At 43.3% G+C, this 13,656-nt stretch overlaps 1 protein-coding gene across 24 annotated transcripts in view; it reads left to right on the forward strand.

The window, feature by feature from the left end:
* The window catches only part of FOXP1 (forkhead box P1), a 714,382-nt gene that overhangs the window by 670,328 nt on the left and 30,398 nt on the right, over window positions 1-13,656 (forward strand). For all 24 annotated transcript variants that reach the window (XR_008705966.1, XM_055557294.1, XM_055557289.1 and 21 more), the window contains one exon: window positions 1,025-1,112. Coding sequence is in view for 23 of the 24 variants with exons in the window: in XM_055557294.1 (XP_055413269.1) it covers window positions 1,025-1,112 (88 nt within the window). In the remaining variant the exon portion in view is untranslated. The remainder of the gene's footprint in view (window positions 1-1,024; window positions 1,113-13,656) is intronic.

The raw sequence follows: 13,656 nt of genomic DNA on the forward strand, positions 1-13,656 counted from the left end.
CTCAATGGCTTATTTAAACCACATTTGGAAAAAGCAACTGAAAACAGAGTATCACCCTAAAGTCTTAAAAATCAACTATTCCTGTTTTTGCTGCTGTTGTTATTAAGGTTTTCAGTAATTTTATCTTAAATCCAAGTTATGTTGAGGGCCTAAATATCATGAAAATGTTGATAGTAGAATGAGGCAAACATCTTTTCACATAATTAAGCAGCATTCATAAGAAGACTAAGTAAAATGGATACAGCGGTTTTTAGTTTTCAGATTTGTGGCTTTGATTCAACCCTTTGATTACCAGAGCTCCTGTGTATGGTAAAACTCATTGAAATTTCAGGTTTTTAGCCATTTTCCCGTTGGAAACTCTAGTAAATAGTAAAAGGACCACAGAACAGGCATCCTCAGCGTGTAGTCTGAACCATCTGTAAACTGGATATCCAGACCACAGTCAAGAACCCAGGCAGAGTTTTCCTTTGCAAAGTTGTCTGCATCCTTCCCACCCGCCCCCCCCCCCATTGGTATATGATTTGCATGTGTAGGTTCATGTTGCAGATTTCATACGTATAAAGTTGCTTTTCCACCCCTTGCTGTCTCTGACATTCATGTTTATGCATTTCAATATAAGAATGTGTCATCAGTGATGTGAAATCAGTTTTCTTGTGAACAAATGCTCATATTCAGACCCATATAAATTAGACTGTTTTGAAATACCTCGTGGGCCCTGTCTCAGATGTCTACCCATTGAGGTGGTCTTGAATGGCAGCCTCAACTTAAGTTCGTAAATTTCGTTATTTATGCGTAAGTGGTTATCTCCAGCAGCCCCACACAACTTCTCCCTGGAAGCCTCTATTTGCTGCTGACCCTGAGCTCAGTGATACGTAACGGCAGTTTGCAGGGGTGGGGATGGAAGAGGGCAGCCCCTCCGCAGGACTGTAAACTAGACCTAGGAGATGCGTGAACATCCTGGTAACTTAAATTTTCCTTTTTTGTTTCTCCATTTCACTTAATGATTTTCTATGTATTGTTGCAGACATCTCAACAGTGAGCATGCGCTGGACGATAGAAGTACAGCCCAATGTAGAGTACAAATGCAGGTTGTACAGCAGTTAGAGCTACAGGTAAAAACCACATTTATTTTTGATATTACCTCAGTATTCCTCCACTTCCAAATTTCTGTAGTGTTCTGTAATGAGTTCCTGTGTACTCATTATTGAATGGAAGGTTCAAAATCTGATGTTGTCCTTTCTTTTCTTTGATCTTCTTTTATGTTATTGTATTTTATTTATTTTCCTCTTTGGGAAAGTTCAGCTTCAGTTCATTCTTGGACACTGCTGCTCAGACATCTCACAGTTCTGTGCATCTCTGTGTATGCCGCCAAGCCTCAGCCACTGCTTTTTAGCTTTTGCATCTCTCTCTCACTTGACCTCCCTTCTCTCTTTTCCTTTTTAAGTTTACTGGTTATCTGTTGTTGGTCTGAGCCCCCACTGTTGCTAATATTATTAACCCGAAGTTAGGAAGACAAGCTGGGGAGAGATGTGGGGAGTGAATAAATGGAGAGCGAGAGAGAACATGAGTGTGGGCAACACAGGGCAAGCCAGTACACATGCAAGCCTGTTTTCCAAAGTTAAAATAGAAAGTATATGTGGATTTATGCATCATTTTTCATTGTCCCCCTTTTCTCTCCATCACTGAGAACAACTGAGAGTTCATTATACATTTTAAATATGTACACACATCCACACATACATACAAACGTATATTTAGGTACATACAGTATATATCATGTGCATACCATTTATATGTAGAGAGGGAGAGAATCATGTGTTTGGGAATCCACTGGGCCATGTAGAACATATTTTATGATTACAGAAAATTAACTTGTGCAGATTTTCCTGTGGATCACATTTGGTTGGGGTGCATTTTAAACGTGAGTTCTACTTCCTGATGTAACTTGTTGATGAAGCACTATGTTTTAGCAGTCATTCCCTCCTTGGTATAATTAATAGAAAATTAGTTTCTAAAAGTAAAAATTGGGTCAGAAATGGATATGATTAAAATGTACAATTGCACAAGGCTGACCCTACAAACCCCATTTATGCAGCCGAGTTCCAAAATGCTTTTGAGTGCTTGATGACTCACTGTGGCTTCTTCCTCTGGCTGGTTTAGTGTAGGCAAGAGGTTAGCCGACTCGGGGAAATTAAAACAGTGTTGTACATTATATTGTTACCAGCCATTGAAAAGCCTATTTTGTATGCAAGACAGCAATGCCGAGATATATGAAGAGCCCTGGGCTAAGTACAGTAGATAATTACATCTGGAATTTTACTGAGTTAAGTCATTTATAGCTTCAAATAGTTGCAGAGAAAAATCAGCCAAAACACACTTAAAACTTTTTGTTGTGACTTTCCAGGATAGAAAGAGTTTTTTTTAAATTAGTTATGATGGATCACTTATTATTAATTTTTTTTTAGTTAGTATGTGTCGAAAGTTATTTTAAGTATTTTTGCATTCAGACTATAGATATGAACTCACAAGGACAGTGGGGTATTTATCCAGGCAAAGGGCACATTGTAAACCTCCCCTCCCCCACCCCCAAATTCTTAGATAAGTCTTTGGAAACATATTTAAATTCAACATGCTTACTGAGAAGGAAAGAAGGAGTGTATTTATCTCACTCCCCGAGTTCACTTGTGATTAAAGCATGCGAAGCCCCTGAAGGACTGGATTGAATAGGACCAGCACTATGGCTATTGCTTCCTGAACTTACATGTTTCAGTGGTGGTGGTGTTTTTATAAAGTGGTCCAGATTCTTGCATTTATGTATTTAATTGATGAAATTCTTAATGATCAGCCAGAATAAATTGTTGAACAGAGCTGTCATGGTTCGCCTAAGTTGACATTCCAGACTGCAGATTTTGAGTGCAAGGCCACGATTAACTAACCTTTTACTCATTATCCCTCATTATCCAAAAGCAGCAGTTGGGAGAAGGAAAGGAGTTAGACGATCAGTAAGTCAGATGGTTATCTCCTGGTAGCGTTAATGTTTTGTTTTGGTGAACGTGGCCTGGCAATGGTACAGACCTATATGATAATTCTTAGATTCTTTGCGGATTTCATTTATTCATAGGTGTCCCTTCATCCTCCAGTCCCACCTCAAACCCAAGGCAGGTTTTTCAGCTTTTAATAAGAATCAGAGATGCTCATCTTTCTGCAAGTTACTGTGTGGTAGTTACCTGTGATATTCCTTATGATATTTTTTGAACACCTTTGCTTTAATGGAAGTTGGCAGGGCTGGTTCTGAAGAGTTCCATTTCTTCCAAGCTTGTGAGGATTGCTAGAAGGATGACAGAGAACTGCAGCCCCTGGGCCACATGTGATGAGCTAAGACAGGTTTTTGCATTTTGAATAGTTGGGGTGAGGGAGGTAAGATTCACAAGAAGAATGAACTATATGAAATTCAGATTTCAGCGTCCATGTGTAAGGTTGTATTGGAACATGGCCATGCCCTTTGAGTTACGCATTATGTGTGGCTGCTTTTGCTGTACAACAGAAAAGTTGAGTAATCGCAACAGAATCCCTATGGCCTAAAAGCTGAAAATCCCTAAACCTGAAAATGTTTACTCTCTGGCTGGTCCTTGCAGAAAAAGTTTCCTAAGCAATCCTTAGTCTAGAGAATCAAAAAAACAATTGGCATCACATTCTTAGCAACTTGTTCTCATAGGTTCCTAGCTTCCTAAGGGCCAGCTCACCCCTTTTACTTCATTCTTCTTCACCTTGGCGTGTAAAACCAGTGTCACCATATTGGTCAGGTTCCCAGGAGGGCAGCTTTACATGCCAGTCCTTGCTGCTGGTGGTGGTCGTGGAGAGCTAGCTGAGGGGTATTCATCCATCCATTCATTTATCTACTTATGCATTTAGCAGACATCACCCCAAGCCTATACTGTGGAAGAACCTTGTTGGAGCCACCAAGGAGTAAAAGAATGAGTGAGACAGATGGGGCTGTCCTCCTGGTTCTTAAATTCTAGAAAGAAAAAAAAAAAAAAAAAGATTGTAAGTAAGTCTCCAGTGGCACTGTTGATTCAGTGGGTAGTGCTTGCTCTCAGTAATGCATTTTTGAAAACTCCAGAAACATGCTCAGAAGACTTCAGTGCAAGATTAGGGCCATACCCAAATAGTGATTATTTAATCTAATGAAATACACAAGAAAATGTTAGCAGTTTTTAGTACTGAAGGAACCCACGCCCGACGCCCTTATCAACGATTAGGCGGACAATATTTGGATTGCAGAGAGTTTGGTGTAGAGGGCAGTTAGACTCACAGCCACTCATTCGAGGTTTCCCGTTTCTCTGATATTTGTATTTCCGTGTTCGTGCTACCCCATTTGCCACTTCATGCGCCATGTCTGGATTTGTAATTGGCTAAGGTTGTTGTGCCCGTAGAGTCTGAGGTATTGGGGAAGCGATGTCTGCGCAGCAGCAGGAGTGTGTGAAGAGGTGCTCTGTGTCTCAGCAACCTTTCTGTCTTGTTTCCCATTGACATTGGCCCCCCCTACACATACCCCCTCTGCTCAGCATGATGTATCTGCTCTTGTAGAGGGGTGCTCTGCACAAACTGACCTAAAAGGGCTACTTCTGTTTCCCTTAAAGCATTTCCTGGTCCAGGAAGTACCTGAATTTCCAAGTTATCTCAAAGTCTATTACACAATTACCGTGTATTAACTTGAATTTGAAAACTGTTTGCACCTCTGAGCACAACAGGAAAGAGCAATCAAGACCTGAGCATATTCCCAAAGGGCAATCACTCAGAAGAGGAGGAGACAGCCCCCCACCGCCCAGATTCTCTCAGCAGAGCAGTACTGAGGCCTCTGGCGTTTACTCTGGGGGCAAGGTCACACGTGTGCCCCCATTGGAAAAACAAACCCAATAAGCTCAAATTGGATCTTAGAGGAGAGATCACCAGAGGTTCATTATGTCTACCCTGGAGAATCACTGTGAAAGGATTGCACTGGAGAATTTGGGAGGGCAGCATCAGCCCCAGATGTGACCAAAACCAGGGAAACCCCTGGAGTGCTGTCCCGTGTAGCTTGCCAGACCCCAAATCTAAACCCCAGAAACCTCAACTCTGACCCCAAACAGGAGGTCTTGGTGTTTCTTACCTGCAGTCAAACCTCCATAAAAGAATTTGATTCAGTTTTTTAAAAAGATCACCTCGCTCGCCTCAGGGGATAGAGGCGGGGCTGCTTTCCCTTCCTGGTGTTATCTGCATTTGAGCCAAATGGAGAAGCCTTTAAGATTCTCATGGCAGAGTTCAAGCCACCAAGCAGAAATCGGGATGTTGGATTATGGAGTCGAATTTAGACCTATCTGTGCAGCACTGTGGGTGAGAGGCATCTGTCCTGTGTGTGTTTTTATTGGAAGATATCAAAGTATATAATGCACGTTCTCTTAGCAGTGGACTGTTTACGTAGAACTTGTTGACAGTGAAATGATGGTTAATTCAGGTCTTATGTTACACCCTGTTACTGGTTTCACTGAGGGAAGAAGGTGTCGAAAAGACATCTTAGTGGGCATTCAAAGCCTTTTTGAATATTTCTGAGTTCATTTCATTATGACAAAGGCAGTTGTAATTTTTTGACATTTATCAATGGACTGGATGGGGATTAACCTCAGCTGTTACCAGGAAGCCAAGAAATTACATGAGGTCCTACCCTGGACACTTGGGCGCCTAGCATGAAGACAGATGGACACCATAGAAATCATTTGGATCGAGGACAGGGAATGTCCTTTTTGAGGTCAGGGAATGTATTTTAAGAGTGCATCTGTTAGATGTTCTCTGTTGACAGATTTTTTTGGACAATAGGCAGTCATGGAAATGAGTTAGGACTGGAGGAGGAAAAATCCCCACAATCAGTATGTGTGGTCTTATGTGGGTCATGAAATGTCCAGCTCACTGCCCCACAGGGCAAGGACGCCAGAGGTGGGAACATGGTGAGTGTCTGGTTGCCCACCCCCGGCGCCATGGCCAGGGCTGTACAGAAGCACCCAAAGGTTGCTTCTGAGAGTTGAGCACCTACTGTCCCCTGGATTTAAATCCGTACTCATCCCATTATCTGGGTTCATTCGATTGGGAGGGAGACGCTTGTGAGCTTTCTCAATCGTTCAGTTGGCGATGAGATCACACAAAAGATATCTCAGTGGCTGGGTCAGAATTCCATTTTGAGAAAAGGGAAGGGCATCTGATTTAACAGACAACAGGAAAAAAAGAAGTCTGCGGATGGACTTAATCTGTCTTAGAAAGCTGAGACGTTCATGGTATCAATACAGTTTTCTGGACATATTTATTCAATTTAATTCTGCTTTGTGACCACGTAACCTTGCTCAGTCATTAGCTCATCCTCTTTGGTGTATAAAGACGGGCTTGGAAAGAAAGAAAAAAGAAGCCTTGAAGGTTTGGCCTGTTCATCATGTCCAGGGCTCCGCATGTGTCAGGCGCAGGGCCCAGGACAGGTTTCCTACAACTTCTCAGCCCCAAGACCCTTTAAAGTGAATATTGAAAGCAACCAAGGAGCATAGGAGCCACCCAGCTGCTGGAGAACATCTGCTTGGCCCTGGCAAGGGTGGGGGTGGAGGGATGTAGACCTGTTATCCACGACTCATTTGATCCCATTCAGTCACTGTTTATCAGGCACCTGGTGTATTCCAAGCCCTGGATATAGATAAGTATAGCGGCTTCCTCCTTCCTATAATGTGGAGCGGGTAAGACTGCTAGGTCTGTAACTGCCCTCCAGGCAGAGTTTGAGGTGGGGGAGTCACCGTGGAGGGGTCAGTGGAAGAGCCTGGCAAGGACGTTCCAGGTGGCAGGAGCCACTTGAGGGATGTGCCTAGGTTGTGGGGTGAGGGAGACTGAGAGTGGAGGGATGTTGGGTTCTTTGTAAAATTAATCTCTCTGTTCAACAGGATGTGATGGTGACCAGCCGCTGCAGTTTGCTTTCCTGGGACTTGGGGGTTCCTGAGACTTGGGATCTTCTGTTTCAGAACGGGGAGAGTCCTGAGCAAACTGGGATGAGTTGGTTACCCTCATGATCTGTTTGAATCCATTGGCTGTAGAAAATATCTAGTATGCCCATGTTCTGCTTGTTGCATTAAGGAGCTCGAAAACCATTTGAAAGAATGTTTATCAAGTCCCTACTCTATAGCCAAGACGCTGTCCTAGTGAATTTACCCTCAGGTTCGTTGAATCCCCACAGCCCCCAGTTCAAAACCGTGTTTCTTTCACCCCAAGGGTCATGTTTTAAAGGGAGACTCTAACATTTGGAAGTCAGTATGTGTCTCACATTTAATGAGCATGTTCAATGTAATATTTCTTCTTGCTGTTTGAGAAGGTGTTTCTAAGTGTATGGTGATCGTCATCTGAGAGTCAGCATAGTGCCCCCCGGCCCCCCAAAGATGAGGAAACTGAGGTGTAGAAGATCTAACTTGTTCAAAGGTGATGGGCAGGCCCCCACCTTTGGAATCTGTCTTCCTTTCTTGCTCAGTGCTGTTGAATGGCTTTGTACCCGGGGTCATCAGGGCTCTGTTAGGGAGGAGAACACTTTCCTCTACCCTTTTAAGTTCTGCCTGGTCTAAGAATTCAGTTGACAGGAGAGAAAGTAAGAGGAGAAAATCAAGCAAAAGTTTAGCAAGATGGTATACATGGGAGAGACCCAGGAAAACTGAGTCACCTATCAGAATGATCCAAACCCTCGCAGTGAATACCATCTTCAGCTAAAGACAAAAGAGGGTGTTGGGAGTAGGGCTTTGGAAATTCAAAGGGGAGAAGGGCAGTTCACAGGGGGATGGAAAAGTCAGTAAATAAATGTTGTGTGACCACAGGGAGACAGTGGGGCGCAGAGTGGACTCTGACCTCAGGGCCCTGCAGAGTTGCCCACCCCCCACCTCCTGGCCTGTACTCTGTGCAGATCCGCTAGTGCTAGCTCTGTTCTGACAGGCCCTTGCAATTCTTTTAGGCAAAGGAAGGTCAGAGCTTCCGAGTCTTTGGGGCCATGATTCTTTTAAGCTCAAAATAATAATCTGCATGCCAGAGAGACATTTTGAAGTAGCAGGTTTTAACTCCGCTCCACCCCACCAGGTTCTCTGCATACACCCAGGCCTTGCAGATCAAGGGTTTGGAAACATGGCCAGTGGGGCCCTGCTCTCCTCTGCCTCAAGGAGCTTTCTCCCTGAGAAGTTCGTGGTAGGCGGGGCCTGGGCTGGAGCTCGGTGATGCTGGGCCCACGTGGAAGGTGTCCAAATCCATCCACCCCAGGAACTGCGAGCTCTAAGAAAATGTCAGCAGGAAGGGGAGTGCACAGGCTGCAACAGCGGAGGGAGACAATCAGCCTCACACAGACGCGCCACCGTGGGGACTCATGTGATCCCTCCGCCATCAGCCATCAGCAGGGCTGTCTGTGATCACACCAGCTTCCGGGACGTTGGCTCGTATGTTACCTGTCTCTGATGCCCTTTGGGCCTTTCTAACCCCCTTTGAGGAGAAGGCAATGGCACCCCACTCCAGTACTCTTGCCTGGAAAATCCCATGGACGGAGGAGCCTGGTGGGCTACAGTCCATGGGGTCGCTAAGAGTCGGACACGACTGAGCGACTTCACTTTCACTTTCACTTTCATGCATTGGAGAAGGAAATGGCAACCCACTCCTTGTTCTTGCGTGGAGAATCCCAGGGATGGGGGAGCCTGGTGGGCTGCCGTCTTTGGGGTCGCACAGAGCCGGACACGACTGAAGTGACTTAGCAGCAGCAGCAACCCCCTTTGAAGCGGTACTCAGGACAGCACCTCACAACTGGGACTCCCCAGTCTCCTGACTCTGAACAAGCTCGAAGGGTGGTGGCAACAGAGAGATGCTAACAGCATCAGAGCTTCGTGGCACCACTGCTCTGACAGGGGCCGAGGAAAAGGAGGGAGGGTCTCAGCGTGTCTCCCTTCCTCGTCCCCGCTTGGAAAACCAAGACGATTCTTTTTCATAATTTAAAATCCTGCTTTACTCTGGGAGCATTAGAATTCCTAGACTATGACAGAGTATCCGAGTGCGTCTGCTTGAAATGTCAAGAGAGTCTTTAATAATAACACGTGAGGAATGTTAAGATGGTGACAGAATACAATAAAAGTTGGGAAATTCTTCAATTGGGGTGAAATGAGCCGTAGGTTGCCTACCCGCTGAGAGCCCGAGTTGGCCTTCAAGGCCGAGTTGTGAAGGTCTGTGAATGACCACCGCTCGATAGAGTGGCTGGAAAATAGCTATTTGGTAAATACTCAGTTTGGTAGAAAAATTTAATTTCTCCTCCTCCCAGTTGCTGCCCTCCCCCCCCACTTTTTTTTTTTTTACTTATTTTCCTCTTTTTGATAGTATGCTCTTAAGAGACCAGGTAACAAGACCCATTCTGCCTCCATCAGTTTTGTTGGAACTGTCAGTGTGTACCAGTGGCTGAGGGTATGGAGCATGCTCCTGCTAAGGCACACTCATTTCATAGAAGAGAGTGGTGTCTCCCCAACGCACTTCATTAAACGTGGACCCTTGGTGTCTTTATTAGAAGCATTTACTCCTGCATCCCTCCCCTGGAGAACTGGACAAGATTAGGTCAGATCCCAGTCGCTGAAACTGGGGACCTCAGTTGACTAATCAAGGCTTGCTTCTTTGTAACCTGTGTGTGGCTAACATTGTGCACCCGTGTGTGCGCACACATACACACACCCCAGGTTCTGCCTGCGTAGGTCAAGGTAGGAGACGGGAGGGAGGCAAAGATCTGAGTTCTCAGGTGGTGTCCCAGGTGATGCCAGGGATCACCCATTTGGGAAAGTCAGACCAAGCATCATGTCACCTGGGTTCTAGTCTTACTGTTGTCCCTTCCTAGCTCCACGGCCTCAGGTTAAGTTCTCCCCATGAACCTCAGTTTCCCCCCAACTATGAAACACGGCATGAGAACCAGAGGCCTTGGAGTAGCCTCAACAGCCTGTGAAATGAAATGAGTGGCCTGGCCTCCTTCCTCACTCCATCCTCTGTAATTCTAGTGTTTTTTCTGTCTCCCAAATTCTTCACTTTTTTCGGAAGAATTCTTTTCTCATGAGTGAGAACCACCAAATTGGTCTTAAAATGATTAGTCCTCCTGAGAGTGTAGAATATGATTGTGTTCAATGAACTTCAGCCCACGTTGCCTTTTCTCTGCTAAAAGAATGAGTGTAATCTTCTTAGCTTTTACCTTTGAAGATGGTGCATGGGGCCCCCTGGCCTTCAGCAGTTATGGAGTGATACCCCTGTTATACTCTTGGCCAGCGTTGGCGATCTGAAGGCTGACTTGAGGCCATGGGGAATAGAAGAGGGGGTGACCTGTATTAGTCAAGGGGAGAAAAAAACATTTCTTTAGGACAAGGGACAGATAAAAGTGAGAACCAAGGGAATAAATCCATGAGAAATGAGCATCATCTTTCCTAGCTTCCTGTTCCCTTCTTTAAAATGTCAAAATTCTCTTTCCAGTTAGCCCAGCTGCAAACTCCATCGAACCTCTGTTATGTTGATCCAATTTCCAAACATCTACTTAGTCAGTAGAAGCCTAGATAGACTAGACTGATTTAACTTTACTTTAAAAAAAAAAAAAAAAAAAAAATTTTTTTTTTTTTTGAGCATTCATGAAGTGCTAGGCTCTGTGCTAAGCTTGTTATGTGCAAGAATTTATTTAATCCTCAAAACAACCCTTCAAAGTTCAGAGATTATTATTCCATATTTAGAAGGAGAAGTGAAAAGCTTGAAAAGGTTACATAATGTGCTCAGCGTCTCAGAGCCAGGATTCGAATCCTTCGAAGTCTGTTAGCCCACGTCCTTTTTAACCCATTTTTGACTCTAGTCATTCTGCAGGATTGGTGCACCAGGTTACTAATTTAAACAGACATTGCACACACAGCTCCCCTTACTGTGTGGCCTGTTGTCATTCCTTTTAATCTAGATACTCCTCCTGTACCCACCAGGAAAGCTCCGAGAGAGTAATTCTTTTTTCATACTACAACATAAAAGGATGTATAAATCTGTCAGCCAGATTTTTAGGTGACCTTTGGACTGAATTTTCCATCCTTTTCTTTGCCTGTCATGGGAGTCAGTTGATAAGGGAATGCTAGACTATATTTGCTAATACTAAATGTTTGTATTCCCATATTTTAACAAAGAAGGGATGCTGTGAAAATTGATGGGGGTGTTGAGCTCATGGAATGATGGCATAAAAAAACAGCAAAGAATCTGCAAGCTGTTTGAAGGACCAGTGAGTATTGTAAATGCAAGACAGCTACCGTAGAGAGAGGAGCTGATTTCACTAGGTGTAATTTGTGGCCATTTTTGCATAAAAATAAAAAGTGAATTTGATGAGATTTTTTTCTTTCAGTTGTCAAAAGTTTGTATTAGAACTGTTATCAATGATAAAAATCCAAAATCCTTCCCAAGACTATATATAACATGCTAGTTTGCGCTAACAAACACAAACAAAAACGTATTTTTGCCTCTTTCTGTAACCTTGCCTGTCTTCTATAGTAAAGCAGAGTTAGGATAGTAGGCTTGAGGTTGAGGCAAAATAAGGAACCTGGATAATTCTCAAAATGAATGATGAATCTAAGTGATATTCTTATGAAGAAATAAGATTCCCTCCAGCAGCAAAGCACCAGGGTTGTGGAGGTGTCTGGGTGCACAGATTCTCCGTGTGTGTTTGCCATGTTGGTGGTACCACTTTTGACCAGTAAAAGGTCAGCCTGGTAGACATTTAGACGGAACATAGAGCTAATGGTTTCTTTTGATGCTGGGAATTTGGACCTCCTTCTACTTGGTCTTTGTAATTGTTCCATCAACAGTGTTTACCCCTAAATTAAGTCACGATTAATATTCATCAGACTCTTCAGTAAATATTGCCTCCCACCCTTAAATTTGTAGCATTTAGCACCACAGACTACTTCTTGTTTTTAAAAAGAATAACAGAGATGCCTCTATTCCTCTGTCCCACGATAATTTTAAAACAAACCATTTTTTTTAATCTAAAAATGTTTTAGTTGTAACACTGAAGAACTTAGAACACTTACATAAAAAACAAATAACTGTAGAAAAATGCCACTGCTAACATTTTAATTGTTCTAACCGAGCCACTTTGGAAAACTGAATTCCTTTAGCATTATGTGTTCTGAGCATCTTTTAGTTTGGCTGTTCAATAACTGACTAAGGAACAGAGGGTGAATAACATAAAGTGGCTCCTAATATGGTATCATTTTCATTTCCTGTTTGTTGAAAGATAAATGCTAACACTGTAAGGCTTCCCCACCCCTACCCCCACTTCTTAATTTATTCCTCCCCGAACCACACCACAAGGGAATAAAAAGGAAAAAAAAAAAAAAATCAAATGTGATATGGCTTGAGACTGAGTCATCGAGTTAGGATAAGTTGAAAGCTTTTTCCTTCTTGTTTTTCTACTTTTTCCCTTTTCTCCACCTTCCCCCAATTCTTGAAACATCCTCCTCCCTTAAAATGCACTTTGATTTTAAAAAGTGAGTCTTACTTGATTTGAGGGTGGGGGGAAATAATTTTAGACTTACAAAAAATTAATTGATATTTTAAAGATTTAATGTTAATTATGTGACATGGAAGGACTGAGTCCCTTCCCAATTCTAAGGCACTGTTTTGGACAAATAGCCTGTAAACGTCCTGAACTGAGATTTTTTTCCATCCATTCCTCTCCTCCTTCTCCCTCCCCTCCTCCCTCCCTCTCCCGTCTCATATTAATCTCTTCTGTGGAATTTCCCCCAAATTCCGCAGCTTTTCTCTTAACTAAACCAGTATCTTTGGGGGGATACCTTTCCTACCTCTTCTACAGTCATCATTATGTCCTCTATGCTCAAGTGTCTTGAACTGTTGAAGACACCTTTGTGTAGGAGACAGTCCAGGGCCAGCATAAGAAAGCAGCCTGCAACAAATAGCATCTGAGTCCCTACTATGTACATCCAGTTAGGAACTCATGTACCTTCAGAAGAGAATGTTTTCTAGAATGAGGAGACTTGAATTTTTGTCACAATGTGACTGGCACATAGTAGGTACTCAGATACTGAGTCCGTCAATGAGTAAACACTCTGTACATTTATTTGGAAATGGGGACTTGTCCCCCCTTGTAGCTATCTGCCTGCCCTGTTAAAATTGCTTGCCTGGACTGTCTGCATCTCTGTCTACTTGTGAAGAAAGATGGAGTTAATTTTGCATAAGTGTATCTGTGTGTCTAGGAGTTTCTCCACAACCACAACAGATGAATTTACGAGTTTTCAGTTCCCTAGCTCATTTTCCTTTGGCTTCCTCATGAATCAGATTGGTTAATAGGCGTGATTCACGGTTTTGTCTTGTAGCTGTCTGTGTTACATGGGACTCCTTGGTGCCAGTAGGTCTAGGGCTTCCCAGTTAAAGGCTCATGCATCTTGTGTTGAGAAATCACACACCGACACCTCCAGTACCTCGGAGTTCGGCAGTGGTCGTATAAATTTCAAACTGATTAAGCAGTGATGCAAATTTTGTTCTATGCCAGGGGGCCATAGTATAATTTGGAACATGTATCATTTGGGATATTTAAAGAGTAATTGCATCTGTTTTCAAAGAAATAAC

The sequence above is a fragment of the Bubalus kerabau genome, chromosome 20 (assembly GCF_029407905.1).
Source record: "Bubalus kerabau isolate K-KA32 ecotype Philippines breed swamp buffalo chromosome 20, PCC_UOA_SB_1v2, whole genome shotgun sequence".
Taxonomy (NCBI): domain Eukaryota; kingdom Metazoa; phylum Chordata; class Mammalia; order Artiodactyla; family Bovidae; genus Bubalus; species Bubalus kerabau.